This window comes from Echinops telfairi, unplaced genomic scaffold (genome assembly GCF_000313985.2).
Source record: "Echinops telfairi isolate 266 unplaced genomic scaffold, ASM31398v2 ScPeMD7_7420;HRSCAF=8458, whole genome shotgun sequence".
In the NCBI taxonomy this organism is placed as follows: Eukaryota; Metazoa; Chordata; class Mammalia; order Afrosoricida; family Tenrecidae; genus Echinops; species Echinops telfairi.
In genome coordinates this window covers 24,538,590-24,556,010 of record NW_022111320.1, presented here as the reverse complement: position 1 = coordinate 24,556,010, position 17,421 = coordinate 24,538,590, and the positions used below count along the sequence as shown (strand labels likewise).

General features: G+C 38.7%; 1 protein-coding gene across 34 annotated transcripts in view; it reads right to left on the bottom strand.

Annotated features, from left to right (window-relative positions):
• Positions 1–17,421, bottom strand: part of CLASP2 (cytoplasmic linker associated protein 2) — a 177,671-nt gene that overhangs the window by 10,815 nt on the left and 149,435 nt on the right. For all 34 annotated transcript variants that reach the window (XM_045297466.1, XM_045297471.1, XM_045297467.1 and 31 more), the window contains 6 exons: positions 16,696–16,802; positions 14,902–15,055; positions 10,618–10,846; positions 5,799–5,992; positions 5,219–5,347; positions 1,181–1,387 (listed from right to left, as the gene is read on the bottom strand). In XM_045297466.1, coding sequence (XP_045153401.1) covers positions 1,181–1,387; positions 5,219–5,347; positions 5,799–5,992; positions 10,618–10,846; positions 14,902–15,055; positions 16,696–16,802 — 1,020 coding nt within the window. The remainder of the gene's footprint in view (positions 1–1,180; positions 1,388–5,218; positions 5,348–5,798; positions 5,993–10,617; positions 10,847–14,901; positions 15,056–16,695; positions 16,803–17,421) is intronic.

The window sequence follows — 17,421 nt, the reverse complement described above, 5'->3', positions numbered from 1 at the left end:
TTTTGAGAATGATGAGGGCAATGAATGTACAATTGTGCTTTACACAATTGATGTATGTATGGATTGTGATAAGAGTTGCATGAGCCCCTAATAAAACGACTAATTAATAAATAAATGCAAAAAAAAACAAAAAACGAAATATGTTTCTATTTTTCTTGGATATGTACCTGGGAGTGGAATCATTTGGCAAGTTCATATATATATGAAGCCTTTTGAGAAACTAGCAGACTATGAGACAGAGCATTGACGTATCTTAAGTTGCCACCAGCAAATATTTATTTTCTGTTCTTTTGATTATAGTCATCTAGGGAGTATGAAAAGGTATCTCACTATGGTTTTGATAGGCATTATTCTAATGACCAACATCTTTAAGCATCTTTTCATTTGTACAGATTCCTAGAAACATGTCTATTCAATTTAAAAATTAGTTTATATGTCCCTTTGCGGTTGAAATGTAAAGGTTATTTTCATATTTGGTATAAGAGATTATCTTTTAAATTTCTTAATAGTGTCCTTCGATGTACAAAATTTTAAAGTTTGCTGAAGTTCAAGTTGGCTCTGTTGCTTTGCTGCTTCTGTTGTGTTAAGCCTAATAACCTATTGCTAATTCAAGGTCATGAAATTCACACTTTCGCATATTTCTATGAGTTTTAGTCTTAACTTTCATCCATTTTTGGACAATTCTGTGTATTGTATGAGGGAAGAGATCCAACTTCATTGTGTTCAAGGTTGCTATCCTAGTTCCCATAAACATTTGTTGAAGAGATTTTTCTTTCTTCATTCAATGGTTTGACATTGTCGAAAATGACCATAGATGTATAGGTTTATATCTGGATTTTCAATTATACTCCATTGATTTATGTCTCCAATTATGCTAGCACCTAACCGTATTGATTATCGTAACCTTGTACTACGTCTGAAATGGTAAGTGTCTACTTCTGTGACGATTATAGCCTTAGAAACCCTAAAGGGAGCTCTACTCTGTCCCACTGGGTTGCTTAGAGTAGGCATACGATCAACAGCATGAAATACCATCAAAAGCCAGTGAAGGGAACTCTCCGTTGTGAACACTGCAGACAGAAGGAAGCCGTGGACACACCACCAGCAGGGCCTGGAAAGTTCCTAAAATAAATGCATGACAAACGTATCAGAGTTTATCCCTTCAAGGTTTATGGCTTACCTGGATCAGCCCTGGCATAATCTCCGGCAAAAGCAGGTTAAGGGTTTCCTTGGACACTCTCTCTATCACCTTTGTTTGCATTTTGATTGCAGCCAGATTAATGGGGTAGTCTGCAGTTTGGATGATTGGACAAAGCACTTTGATGCACTGTTCTGGACTAATTGAGGTGGCCAACACTGACGCAGCTTCTTCTGCAGCTCTCACCACCTAAAACCAACCAGAAATTAAGCCAAAAAATAATTTTCCCAATTATACTGGGTCCCGGAAGTACACAATTCATCAAGTACTTTACAGGGCTCGCACAGTACATGGGACTTGCCTTGAAAATACTCAAGTAAACATCTAAACATAAACAAATCAGGATACGCCAGGATTTCAGTAACATGCTCATTAACCACTGAAGTCTGAGGATACATACATATGGCTGCAGTACTGTATACAGTGGTGCATGTTTTCAATTTCCAAAAGAAAATGAAAACCAGCAAAAGTGTTATTGCTGGCTACAGTGATTTTTGCAATTGTAACCTAGTTTGGGCCAAGTGTTAGAGCACACGGGATGAGCTAGAGCTGGCTAAGGGGAGGCCTGCTGAAGTCCAGGAGTACTCCTAACATGCTGTCCCTCCTTTTGTTCCTAAGGATAGTCTTCCCTTCTCATTGGGGATGGGAAGGGTAAAACACAGGTGTCCCAGTGAACAGAAGAAATGGTTATCTCATACAGAAGCTTTAACTTCTAAAGATGGTCTATCAGCTCTTACAGTAATACACAGAATTTCTTGCTTTTGATTGTACGTTTATAATTTCTCATGACCCCAACTTGTGAGAACTGCTTAGAAAGGTACAGTAGAAAACACATGAGAGTCAGAACACCCAGAGCTCATTTCAGCTGTCACGTTGTAAGAATGCAGATATTTCTTTTGTACAGACAGGGATGTTAAAGGCATTACTTGGGTTATAAAGTGGAAAATTAAACTGCAAGTATTAGGCAGTGAGAATGTGATACAAAGATATGCCACCACAAAACCCCAGCTGATGTGGGAAATTCACAGCCAAATCTTTTAAACAGCAAATTACACTGATGCTTTCAATTTCTCTGTATCGTCCCACATACACGTGGATTATCTGCCTTATTTATTTTAGTTGTTTTAGTGTGAGTGGCAACTCCGTATGGTTTGCATTTCCCAGACGACTAGAAATGCTGAACTTTGGTTCAGGTACTTGTTGGCATGTTTTTAAAACATTACTTGTCTTTTTACTGGTGAGCTGTAAGGATTCTTTATATATTCTGGATCCTAGACCCATATCAGATATGATTTTGTCAAATTTTCTCAAAATCTGTGGCTTGTCTTTTGGATCCCCAAAATGTTTACTTTTGAAGCCCAGTTCATCTGTTTTGTTGCTGTTGTCAGTGGTGGTGGTAGCTGCTTGTTCTTTTGGTGCTGTATCTAAGAGACCATTGTCCAATTCAGTGTAACCGATTTTCATTTATTTTCTTCTGCTAAGAGTTTTATAGCTTTAGCTCCGACAAAGGGAAGTCAAAAAGTATTGCTAGTAGGTTCCAGGTTCACACACGCACAGTTCCATTCTAAACAGAATGTATGTAAAAACGTCTCTGCGATCACTGGATGATCACAGACCAGCTTGCAAACTAACATGCTCACCTCAGTCTCACTAGAGCGCCTACAGAGACCCAACACAACAAACACCAACGAAACAAATTGTTATGTCATGGAATAAAATGATTTTGAGATCAGGGTTAATACAAATTTTTAACAAAATTAAAAAGTGAAAATGTCCTCAGGTCATTGAAGCATAGCAGTAAGTTTATGAGAAAGCTGCTCCACATGAAACAAGTCTTTAGAAAAGCGGTTGTCAACCTGTGGGCCGCAACCCCTTTGAGGGGGTCAAACGACCCTTTCACAGGATTGCCTGATTCATAACAGTACCAAAATTACAGTTAAGAAGTAGCAACGAAAATAATTTTATGGCTGGGGGGGGTCACCACGACATGAGAAACTATATTAAAGGGTCGTGGCATTAGGAAGGTTGAGAACCACTGCTTTAGAAGGATCAAGCATTTTAAGGAAAGTTGAGGAGAACTCAAAGACGATTCAAGAGTGGGAAGTCAACTGGGGTGGTAGAAGACTAGAATCACCACTAATGGGAGAGCGACTAAGGTAGACTCACATGGTTTGGGATTTTCCACTGTACGCAAACATCTTGACCGCAGCAAGCTTTCAGATTAATGGGTGCCTAACCAGTCAGCTAATTCAAAGACTTGATCTTTCCATTTAGTCTATTAAACAAGACCGAAACTAATGAAGATGAGTTTATGGAATGAATCAGAACTGGAGATGAGTCTTGGATTTACCAATATGATCCAGAGAGCAAGGCCCAACCAAAACAGTGGCTTCCCAGGAGAATCTGCTGGGCCAGTTAAATACAAGGCCGAGAGAGAGGTCAGTAGAGAACTTTATGGCAACAAATCCTCAGAGACTAGGCGCACTGAAAGAAAAACACCTGGGCACCTGCAACGATGGTCCTTAGTCACCTTTTGGGTGTGGAACTGAACTCACCTGTGTTAGAATCACACGTTTAAGATCAAAAGGGTAGCTTTTACCCAGTGAAAAAGTTGGGATAAGTGATGGATTACTTAAGGGATTGAAATGGATGAGATGAAACAAAATGTGTATAAATTGTTGAATGAAAAACTGACGATCTTTTCTGTAAACCTTCACCTAATTCACGATGAAAATTTCAAACAAACAAAAAAAACCAACCAATCAAACAATAACCTGAAGGCAAGTCTTGGGCTTCTAAGGGGTAATACTGGCAGATGTCATTGAAGGACACAGGATAAACACAGGCGTACCCTTTAGAAATGAAAACTGCACCGGAGAGAAGCAGCCCAGGAGAGGGTCACTGAGGAATGGTTTCCCATCAAGACAATGCACTTGCTCATTCTTTGAAGGTGACGGGGACTGTCCTTGGGAAACCTTATTCCATCTACCCTGCATCCCTGGTCAAACCCTTTTAGACTTCTTTATGTTCCTGCAACTCAAACAACAGTTACAAGGAAGACGATCTGATTCCCTTAAGGATGCCACACCTGTCATCTTGTCATGGTGTATGTTGACGAAGATAGCATTCTTCGGTGAAGGGTTATAGTCTGGGGGAACATCAGCTTTTATGAGGCCCAAATGAAAGATATTTCAAGAAACGACAGCTTTACCATTTAATATTTTTTTTAAATGAAGATGTCTGTAAATTTGTAGCAATACTTTCTGACTTTCCTTTGTATTTAGCTTTGATGCGGTTTGTGTGTCTTAGTTCTAGCAGAGACATTGAATGCTACCAGCTTGGTGCTTTCTCTTAGAAATACAGTCCTTATTTAAAATCATCTTTTCTAATTAATCCTGAGATTTTAAATAAAAATCACGAGGGTGACCAAATCATTGTCATAGGGGGAGGGCGAAATACCACAATTATAATAAGGCAGGTGTCCAGGATGCTGGTGAATGTTGTCCTCATTATTGAACATACCAGTAAAAGATGTACGGTTCTTACAAACAATTTATGATATTAAAGTAACAGTAAGTTCTTTTCCCCCCATTAGTTATTTAAAAAGTAAAATTCTTAGCACTAAATGAAATGTTAAGATTATGGGGAGCGGGGAGGGAGGGGAAAAAATAAGGAGCTGATACCAAGGGCTCAAGTAGAAAGAAAATGTTTGCAGAATGATGAGGGCAACAAATGTACAAATGTGCTTGACACAATGGATGTATGTATGAATTGTGGTAAGAGTTGTATGAGCCCCTAATAAATGATTTTTTAAAAAATGTTAAGATTATGAGAAAGAAAAGGCAATTAACTAAACAATATTCCTAGAACTGGTCCAATAGCATAGTATTTAATAGGAAAAATAATACATGCTGATATCTCAATCAGTTATTACTTTGAATACCATGGTTCACTATGGAGATAATGTTTATATACTTCATGTAACAATATTAGAAGTACTGACACTATGTCATAACATACCTCCTTATGAGGATCTTTATGTGCTTCCAATGTTTTCATGACGGTTAGCTCTGCATAGTTTTTAAATCTTGCTGGTTGATGCCTTAAGATTTCTCTTAAAACTTTTAGTGCCAAAGCCCTGATCGTCGGCTACAAAAAAAGTTAAAAGTTTTAATGTTTTGGGGTTGCACAGTCTTTTCAATTGCTGTAACTTAAGGTTAATATACAACTGCCTACAATACATGAAATAATTTTCATATCTTTAGTTGAAAACTTGAATCATACTCTCCTACTTATAAGAAATCAAGAATTATATTTTGAATATTAACAAGGAAGTTGTACTTCTGAAAAGCTCATTTAAATGTGCAAAACAAGTAGTCTATGTTCTCCTATAACCTTTCATTTTTCTGTGTCAATTATTCAAAATTGTTAGGCTTCTTTCTCATTGGTACAACTGAGTTTTTATTAAAAAGGGGAAATTTTATAGCGAAAAATCTATGCAGAAGCAAGCAGCAGGAGAGCCTGACCAATGCTTGATTCATAGGCAATGATAAGCAATCAAAAAACCCCAAATTATTGTTTAAATTTTCTGCTATTTTACCTCTTTATCCCCCAGGGTTTCAAGCAATAACAATAATATCGTTTTAAAGTGTTCATCCCAAACGCTGAAAGATTCTTCTTGTGTCAGTTTCATAAGTTCATAGAGGGCAATCTTTCTTTCCTCTACTCGTTCATTATGATTAGACAGCTCCTTCAACAACTCTGCAACCAGGTCAGAATGATCAAGGGAAAGATCTGTCAAAGGGACATGAAATTATTTGTTACTTTAATAATCAACTCTTAAGAATTGAGATGTCAACTTTTATAACATTATAAAACACAGATCTAAACAATGTTGGTTGTAAACCCACAACAAACCCACCACAAATGGCAATGGACTTAAATAGACATTTCACCAAACAGAACATTTAAGGAGACACTAAACACATGAAAAGATGTTCAGCCTCATTAGCCACTCGAGAAATGCAAATCAAAACCACAATGAGATACCATTTCATTCCCAAAGGATGGCTAAGAAAAAGAAAATATAAAAAACTAAAACATCCCCAGTAAATAACAACTGTTGATGAGAATATGGAAGAAAATCAGTGGACATTTTCTATCAGTGGACTATAAAACGATACTGCCATCATGGAAAACAGTGTAGTGGTACTTCAAAAGCAAGAAAATAAAGATAAAGGCAACATGTGACCCAGCAATTCCATTCCTAAGTACATACCCCAAACAATTTAACGCAGAAACTCAAAAAGACACTTGTACATCTATGCTCCCGCAGCAGCACACACAATATCCAAAAGATGGAAACAGCCTAAAGGTCCATCTAACTAATAAATGGAAAAACGAGACGTGACATGCATACACAACAGACTGCTACTTAGCCAGGAGAAATAAAGGCTTGATATATGCTATGGCACGGATGGAGTTCCAAGACATCGTGCTGAGTAAAATAAGTCAACCACAAAAGAACAAATACTGCATTATTTGACTGATCTAAAAAGACAAGAAAAGGTAAGTGTATAGAGACCTATGCTTGTTAGTGGTTAGCTGGGCCAGGAGAGTGGCAGGGAAAATGAGCTGACTGCGACAGAAAAATTGCATTAAAGGAAGGGCTGTACAATATATTACTGGAATTGCTGAGGATCAATTGTGCACTATATAAAGTGGAATCAGCAAAAGTTTTGTGATATATTTGCAACGATAATAAAAAAGCACAGCTGTTGAGATGCTTATGTACAATTTTAAAAATTAGTTAAAGTACATACTTAAATCCCAAATCTGTCATTTCACCTCTTCACATATCAATATATGCACCTGTAAAGTGTTGTGTCAAGAGAGTCACAATGTCTGGGTGCCTTACGTTTGGTCATAATGGATTTAAGTGGTGGTAGCTTGAATGTACTTTTGTAAATTTCCCCCATCAATCTTTTAACTAATAGTTTCATCCATTAATTTTTGCTGAATAACCTTACTAGAGTTAAAGGTGATGTTTGGATAAATGATTACCAAGGAATTTAGATCTTTTAAAAAGGCATAATTATGAACTCATAAATTCTATGAATATTAAAGAGCTCTTACTGCTTATTTTTTAAATATAGTAATCAGATGCAGCTTTTAATAATTTCTTCCATAGAATTAAATTTAAATGTTTAAATTAAAATCCACTTTGTCAAATTAGATGTGACAAAATATAGAAATTTCTTAAATCCTTGTGAATAAAGATATGATAAATTCACATCTTGAATGACTTGGGAAGGCGATAAACTGAGATTGTTCCACACATTCATTTTCTTCAAATTCTTTTTCTGGAATAAAACAACCAAAGAATATGCTGCCTACACCTGGAGGGTACACCTAGGGGCTCCATCTCCAGGTATTCTTCGAGTCTGCTGGCATGTTGGTCAGATTTGGAAGGGCTGACCTTTGTGGAGCCAGCACTCGGAAGAGGAATGTTACCTATAAAAACCAAAGGGTCAAAAAGAACCCCCAAAACATACCAAAGGGTCTGTGAAACCCAGGCTGGGTGAATCTATAGAGTTATAAGTAGGGAAAGAAAAATGTCTGATTAAATTATGGGGATTCCGAAACTGAGGAAAAGAAATCAAGCTGAACAATCAGAACAGATGATTTCTACCGAAGAAAACTACCACAAGAGAGGGAAGGGAAATGCAACCAAAATGCCACGACAACAGTTACTGTCCACGAAAGGGGGATGTTTATGACAATACTCATGGCTCTCTAAGCAGAGCTTTAAAAGCCTCTGATTTCCAAGCATACTCATATACAAAAGGCAAATTTGGGTTATTGAATTTGAACACTCAAAGCAATTTTCAAAACATTAATCACTGAGAATAAAATTAGGGGGTTGGAAGATCAAGAAGGACCCCTATAAAACCATGAAAAAGATAAAAACAAAACAACCTCCCCATGCTCCCCCTGCACAAAAACAAAATGTGAGTTCAAAGATTAGCTCCTTGAATTGAGAATACAAATTGCCTAGAAAAACCCCTCAATTTCTATAGATGAACACTGCTAGCATGATAGGAACTAATAAGAACGATTGAGCCAGGATAACGAGAAATCCCACAAAAATAACTCCTGGAAAATTATAGCTATCAGACTATCATAGATGACCTGAGTCCATTCTCATAAGAGAATCTTTCATTTCAGTGGAAAAAGGGAGTTCACAAGAAAGTCCTTTAAAAAGAACTCCTTCTCTTCTCCATGAATGCAGGCTCTGAAACTGCTCCAAGAGGCCATTCAAATCGACTTGACCGATCACGGTCTGAACAGATGACTGACAGGAAAATAATTTCCATCCATGAAAGTAAAAAACTGAACTGTTTATATCATACAAATGATAAACCTGAGGTACTGAATTAATCAAGGCAAAATGTAACCGAGAGTATTTCCTCTTCTAACACAGAGAGGCATTGTGGTCAAGTGAAAAGAACAGGCGCTTGGCGTCTCACCAGACCTCTGCCTCTTTCCTTCTGGGCAACTCCTTGTTTACTGTTGCTGAGGCTCAGTTTTCTTAGCAGTAAAATGGGAAATTAACGACCACATCCGGAGGCCCTGGTGAAATCTTGGGTCTAGAATATGGTAAATTCACTAATATTGATTTTCCTTGCATCCTCATGACAAATAGTGGCATAATTGTGATATTTTTGTTTCAATATTTAAAAAATAAAGAATAGTCACAAACTTTGAAGAACAGTATCACCCTCACTAGAGATACTAGTCTCAAATATTTCAGCCTCTGGTAAACTTTATAAAGGTTATCATCATCTTATGTGGACATGAATGGTTTCGTTTGAATTTAATGTTGACAAGCTTATTGTTTATGTGTCGACCTGTAATTTACATAGGAATATCTTCTCATGAAACAATGATTAATTATAAAGAGAGAAAGAGTAACTTCACAATGAGGAAGCCTGGTAGATACCACCATAATCAAGTGATCAGAGTTAGCACTAAACAAGGGCAAGGTGAAATTGTATATAACTTGGTAGCTGCCATAAGGAACACAGCACACTTGTACAACTCTTCCTGATATGCCTGAATCATTGAATTGTATGACATATGGACAAAGTGCTAATAAAATTTTTAAAAAAACCAACAACCCCAAAACTGAATACATCATCATTTCTGTGATACTAATGTCAAGAATGTGTAACCTTTAGTCCAATCCTAAGAACACATCAGACAAACCCACAGAGGGAAAGGTGCAAAGTAACTGGATTTTAACCTTCACAGCGACAAAAATGAACTGTTCTTCCATGACGAACAATGAGGAGCAAGAATAATTAAATGCAATTTGTGATTCTGACCTGGATCTTTGGACTACTTGAGATTAAATGGTTATTAATGTACTACTGACAAGTTCCTGATTTTGATGAGAACACTGGTTATAGACGAGAATATTTGTTTGTAGGCTAGAGCCTAAAGTACTTGAGTTGATGGAGCATGTTAGCAACTTTACACTCAGGTTTGGGGAAAAAAGTCCTTTAAATTATACCCCAACTTTCAAGGTTTTAATTACTTTAAAATGATATAAATACACATATGGTACAATAGACAAGAAATGTCAGTGGATCTGATTTAGCGGGCTACTTTGTGACCTCAGAACATATATACATTTTAAATGAGTAAAGATGCTTACTAAAGTCTAATTTACTGGGCTGTTACCACTACCCAGGGTTCAAAAAATTACTTTTATGCTTTAAGTTTATTTGCTAGACGGCTACACTATCATGTATTTGCTACACTGTCATGACTAAACCTAAGCAACAGAGCCAACCATTTGGGGTGGATTAAAATATACCAAAGGACATAATTGTGACGGTCTATATAGATATTGATGCAATTTAGCGTTTGTTTGCTATGATGTCACAGCTTGGGCCTTGTGATATGTTAAGTCCTATGAAAAGTGGATCAATATGTACTTGACCTCACTTGTAAGCGAGGAAACAAGATTTACTTGTCATGGGTACTCGTTGAGAGGACTTTATCACTACAGCATGAACATTAATGACCAAGGAAACTGTGTCTAGAGACAGTAAGCTAATTAAATCCGTAAATTCTACGTGAACACTGGTTTCCCTTGTTTTGACGAGGCTATTAAGGATTTCTTCTCTTTCAAGGATGATCTCAGGATGACTATTCTTGCATTGATGGGGAAAAAATACCAAATTGCTAGAAATGAGTCCCTAGAAGACGGGGGGAAATTCTCATCCCAAGGATTCTTACTTTTTAAAGAAGGTATAATATTACACACCTTTCTTTTGCTTCACTGATTACCAGGTACAGCGGGTAATTAATTACACAGTTATTAGTAGCAGGACTTCATAAATGGAACATACCATCAGGAAACTGGTCTGCGTCATCGTCAAACACGGCTTCTTTGAGGGCTGACTTACTGAAGGGACTGATACCGTCTGAATAATTATACGGATTATAGTCTCGAGCGCGTGGAGACGAGTGGGCAGGCAGCGAATGGAGCAATGAAACTTTATTGTCGAGGACAGTTTGGCTTGAGTCAGTAGCATCACCACCTGCTCTTGGGTCGGATAGTCCAGGACCGCCACATATCTACAGGGAAGACATAGCAAATTAGTTCATTTTCCATTTCTGTCAACATTCTAAAAGGCTGTTTCTCTACTGTTTGGAAGACAAATTTAAAAAAATAAATTATTAAGTTATAGCAATCAACATGATGAGTAGAGTTTATAGTACAGTTCATAGCTGCAAAGACAAGTAAGAACCGTATAGGAATGCTGCTTCTAATGATTATTACAGAACTCTTGACAATGGCTTGACCATGCAGTTCTGGTTAGCAATCATGTCTCTATGAAACGTGTCCTGTAACTGCTGACTGTGAACCCATTATTTGTAAACTATTATTTTTGGCATTATGGATATATTAATGAACAAAAAGGGAAATGATGCTTACTTTCATTGAGTTTATGTTCTACTGGAGGGAAGAGACAATAAAAAGAGCCTAATACATGAATAGAAGCCCTGGTGGCCTAGTGACATGTTGGGCTGCAATATACAAGGTCAGCAGTTTAGAAGCACCTCAGGAGAAAGATGAGGCTTTTTACTCCTGTGAAGAGTGACAGCCTGGGAAGCACAGGGGCAGCGAGTTAGCCTGTCCTAGAAGGGTCACTCTGAACTGGCACCGACTTGATGGCAGTGAGTGGTCTAGTACATAAAGAGTATGCAGTATTTTAGGAGGTGATGAATCAGGTACTGCATTATCAACAGCATCATCATTACCAACAGCATTATCAACACTCAAGTGGAAGGGGGAGCGGGAGGCAGGAGATTAACTAGAGTGAGCAGAGAAAGATTTACTGAGGAGTCTTTGAGCAAAGACACGAGGGAATTACCTTGGGGCTAAATGAAGGAACAGTGTGTCAGAAGCCGTTTTCTAGGCTCTGAGGTGGGAACATGTCTGGAAAATTTAAGGAGTAAGGAGGCACAGGAAGATGTTAAGGTGTCATAGACTGGCTTTTACACTGAAGCAGCTTTAAGAAGAGACTATAGATCAAGGAGATCAGTCAGGGAGGCCAGGGAGGGCCCTATCTTCAAAACCTTGTTGAAAGAGTTGATGATGATGACTTGGACAGGAAAGGTAATGGTGAGATATGACAATTTCTGAAGGCAGAAACAACAAATTTCCTAGCACACAGAGTGGGGGGAAGAGAAGGAGGGGAGCCAAGGAACAACTCTTCTGCCCCAAGTTTTTTTGGCTGAGCAACTTTGTTGTTATTTATTCCGACTCATAGTGACACAGGTACAACGGGTCAAAACACTGCCTGCCACCCCTGCACCGTCCTCACAACTGATATGTTCCGAGCCCGCGGTTACAGCCACGCTGTCACTCCATCTCCTTGAGCACCTTCCTGTTTTACACTGCCCCTCTGCTTTACCAAGCCATTGTAGGGGAGAAATCAGGAATACAAGTAAGTAGCAGCTGTAAGACTCTGGAGTTCAGGAGAGAGGCTTGGGCCAGAGGGAATCATGTAAATTATTATGAAATATAATAACTTCTGTGGTGATAAATATCCTTATTTTCCTCGAAGTGGGAGCCTGTCTAGCTTGTAACTGCTGGGAACCAGGATTAAAACTCATTTCTGTCAAAATCCCCCACTTGAGCTTCCTGCATTGTGTCCTGCTTTCTCTGGAAGAAAAAAGAAAAAAAAAACTGCTGAGCCCCAACTAAGCACTGACTCTGACTATCCTGTTACTGCTGGCACAGGGGGCTTTCTGGGAGGTTGTTGTTTTGACTCAGTGATCCTTACAGAACAAGTAAAACTGCCCCATGGGGTTTTCTAGGCTGTCTGTACCTTAACGGAGTGTCACGCCCTTTTTCTCTTAGGAAGTGGCCAGAAGGTTTAAGCCACTGACCATTCGGTGAGCAGGGTGCTTTCACCATTGTACTACCAGGGCTGAGAACCCGGAGGAGAGGTAAGGTGGTTCTCCGCCCACTACCAGTCGCTTGGCCAGGCTGGACCCGCAGAGAAAGCACTGGCAGGAGCCAGCCAGAGGGCAGGGGAGGGAGCCCTGATGTTAAGAGGGCTTGCTTTGAGCAGTCTTTAAGATGTTAGAAAGAACAACAACAAAAATTAACAACAACATAAAATTAACAAATGTCACAAAGAATGCGTTATAGTGTTCTTCATTAGAGTCACACAAAACAAAGATGGAAGCAGTATCAGTGTGCTTAAGAGGAAAATAAAATCTAAACTCCTATCTTCTCACCGAAGATTCATGTGTGGTGGCCCATGTTCAACTCTCCTACTTGTTCCTAAGGCTCTAAGCACGTGGATGTTCTTCCAGGTTCTCAATCAAACAAAGTGTGCTTGCTGTTTCTTTCATGGGATTCTGCTCTCCTAGATCTTACATGGGCAGCCTTCTTAGTCTCCCTCTACCTCTTATTAATGATATGTATGTTTTCAATCGTTTTATTAGGGGCTCATACAACTCATCACAACCCATACATACATCAATTGTGTAAAGCACATTTGTACATTCAATGCCCTCATCATTCTCAAAACATTGGATGTCCACTTAAGCCCTTGGCATCAGCTCCTTATTTTTTCCTCTCCCTCCCTGCTCCACCCTCCCTCATAAGCCCTTGATAATTTATAAATTATTATTTTGTCATAGCTTGCACTGTCCGACATCTCCCTTCACCCACTTTTCTGTTGTCCGTCCCCCAGGGAGGAGGTTATATGTAGATCCTTGTCATCGGTTTCCCCTTTCCAACCCACCCTCCCGGTATTGCCACTCGCACCATTGGTCCTGAAGGGATCATCTGCCCTGGATTCCCTGTGTTTCCAGTTCCTATCTGTACCAGTGCACATCCTCTGGTCTAGCCAGATTTGTAAGGTAGAATTGGGATCATGATGGGCGGTGGGGGGTGGGGGGAAGCATGTGGGAACTAGAGGAAAGTTGTATGTTTCATCATTGCTACATGGCACCCTGACTGGCTCGTCTCCTCCCAGAGACGCTTCCAACTGTCTAAAGATGGGCTTTACGTCTCCACTCCGCACTCCCCCTCATTCACAATGATATGATTTTTTTATTCTGATGAGGCCTGATCCCTTCGACACCTCGTGATTGCACAGGCTGGTGTGCTTCTTCCATGTGGGCTTTGTTGCTTCTGAGCTAGATGGCCGCTTGTTTACCTTCAAGCCTTTAAGACCCTAGATGCTGTATCTTTTGATAACCGGGCACCATCAGCTTTCTTTAATGATATTTTTAAAAACTGTGGTATAATATCTAACACATAAAATTTGCAATTTTAATCTTTTTACACTCATGAGGCTGTTTCCAAAACTTTTCCATCACCCTATATAGAAACTCTGTACCCTTGGAGCAGCATTTCCTCATTCCCCTCTTCAGCGAGGCCCTGGTTTCCATTAATCTACTTTCCAGCTCTAGGCACTTTCTGTTCCCAATATTTACAATGAGATCGTACAATATTTGTCCTTTTTGTGCCTGGCTTATTTCACTTGGGATGTTTTAAAAGTTCATCCATGTTACAATGTACATTAAACCACATTCCTTGTTATGGAAGAGCAAGATCCCCTGCCCAAAGGACCCACTGTGACCGAGTTGGCTTCCGACTCACAGTGACCCTGATGTAAGATTCCTGAGGCAGTACACCTTTAAGGGAGCAGACAGCCTCCCCTGGAGTGGTTGGTGGGTTTGAACCACTGTCTGTGCAGTTAGCAGGCCAATGCTTACCTGAAAGCACCACTAATGCCCCATTATATTTATCCATTGTCCCTCTATTTAGGTTTTCATGTAACTGTCACCTTGTAAAAGAAGTGTCCTCTGGTCATTCAATCCAAAATATTTCCCCAAAGCATTTCTAACTTCAACCCCCACAAGCCTCATCTCTATCGGAAAATCTTTTTGTTTGCTTATTTTGGCTTGTGTTTGTCTCCCCTAGAGTACTAGGAACTTGAGTGCAGAAACTTTGTCTTGCAAATCCGATGGCTAGAACATGGCCTGGCATATAGGATACATAAGAAAAGACAAGTGACTGGACTCTACAATGACAGAAAGCAAAGGCTTTAAAATCTACTCTTACGAAACATGAAAGTGCAATGTAAGAGCTCTCAAATACTCACTGAATCGCCATCGTCTTTTTTAGGATCTCTTTTCAACGGCTCATTCATGTCTTCTTGACTACGGAAGCTGAAATTCTGAATTGCTTCAGTAACACCTCTAAGTGAGCTGTAAATATCTTCAGAATTCATATTTTCTGTGTCATAATCAAATGCACTATGAAAAAGAATACCTCACTTTACTTACTTGCAGTTATATGAAATACAAACATTTGAAGAAACTATGGAAGATATTTATAAGGACAGGATTCCAAGCCACCCACTGCCATCGAGTTGATAACACTATATAAAGTTTTAGACGCTGCAAGTCTTTACAGGAACAGAGAGCTTCATTGTTCTCCTCAAGAGTCACTAGTGGGTTTGAACCACTGACCTGGTGGGTAGCAGTCCAATACCTAGCCCACTGAATCACAAGGGCTCTTTAAAGAATGAATAGTCCAAAGCACAATTAGCAAAACAAAACCCGGCAGCTCTAAGTGGTTTAAGTACAAGAGCTCTGCTGCCTGAATGACTTTTTAGGACCTCTTTTCTATCTTTCCGTATTGAATGTCTCAATACTTGAAGGGCAGTGCAGCCAGGTAAAGTTAACCTGGCTGTACAGTAAAACAGACATGGTTCAACTGCCACTCCTCCTCCTCTTCCTCCAGGGATTTCCTTCTCTCTCTGCTAGAGGCTTCAGCTGTCTCACTGTGAGATGGAGGACAATGACACTCAACACTCTACAAAGGAGCTTCAAAAAGTCCATGGGGGGGCCAAAGTTCAGGAACAAATGGAATTATAGATAACAGAATTTTTCCATGAACCTTTTAGTGATCTCTTGTGAGGCTGTATATCGTCTAATTTTAACAAATAATCCCAGGACACATGCTATAGTAGGCTATGACTAACAAAAATCAAATATGTACAAATAGAAACAACAATACCTAATACATTAAGCGTTCGCGAGGATGGCAGGTTGGGGGTGGGAGGGAATTAAGGAGTTGGTGTCAAAGGGCTCAAGAAGGAAGATGATGTTTTGAAATTGCTGATGGCAATATTTGTACATGTCCACTTATAATATATGTAAGAACCCTCAATAAAATGATTTATTAAAAAATCAAATTAATAATTATAAATAAGAATGACTATGTAAACTTTTTTTACAAAGTCCAGAAAAAGGAAGAAATAATAGTTTCTTAATGAGTTAAGAACTTGATCTGAAATCAGTCCATCCTTGAATTGCACAAGACTGCAAGACTTATACATGCCTTAACTTTGCATTAAGAATCAACCGCTTAGTCACATTTTTGCCTTAAAAATATATGCAATATGCCATTTTGATTAATTCTTCCCTATTTTCATCTACAAGTTTCTTTTTTCCTCTGCTTTTAGTGGTAGTTGTTCAATATTAAAAATAAAATCCAATATTAGAATAAAATAAAAATTTGACCTATTGACATTGGAGAATATACTATATATCAAAGACAAAATATATGCTTTCTTTCTGTAGTTTTTTACTATTTACTTGATTTATGCAGCATGTCAGAAACATAAGTATGCCATTTTATGCAAATAAGCAATCTTTACAAAGCTATGTCAACAGATTTCCTATTCGTTTATAAAAAGATTTTTCATATCCTATTTTACCATGAAGAATTAGTTTTGAAATAAACTTGGTATTATTCAAGTCTGCTAAGTTTCTATTTGTCTAAGACATTTGCAGTCAAGAAGAAATTGGTTAGAATCATAATAATATATTTGTTTTAAGAACTGAAATTTGCAAATATAAGCCATACTAGAAGATTACCCTTTGATTACCTTGGAGATAAAGTATTCTGTGAAGTATTGGTAGGAGAGGTGAGAGGACTGGACCAATTGGCTGGTGAACGTGATGTGGGTCTTGTCAAAGGGCTCCCCATGGAACTCTGGGAGGGAGACAGTAAGTGTGACAGGGACTTATCTCAGGACCTGTGCCTCAGTGAAATGCACATGCTTCAGGAAAACATCATCATTAGGCTGCACTGTATGAACTAGTCATATTAGTAGGTCAGTATGCTAAATGTCCACATATTTATTTCTGGTGGGGAAAACATCCCCTCCATTAAGACATCGAAGTATTAGTCATTTCCTGTTCTCCGCCGCTTCTTTCTGTGCTCAAATATTATCAACACCTTTTTCCTCAAGGACTCACAGATCTCAAACTATCAATTTCCTTTTTTACTCAAGTGTTATTCCTCCCTGAGTTTGCTCTTTTACTCCACGGGCGTAAACTCTGGCTATATTACTAATTTGCTTATATTTTAAGAGATAATGAAACAATCCCTTTTCTAGTTAGAAACCTTTGACTTTGTTTCTCAAGAAATCCCCGAGATTTTTTTACCGCTCAAATTTCACCGTAAGCCTGCTATCTTCACTTTTCCCTACCACCAAAGGCATGCTTGTCTGTCTTACAAAACCTAAATTCACTTCTTTATGCATACTGTGCAAATTATGCTGTACAAATTAGAAAGTATACAACACTTCAATCTTCTTTACTCACTCTTA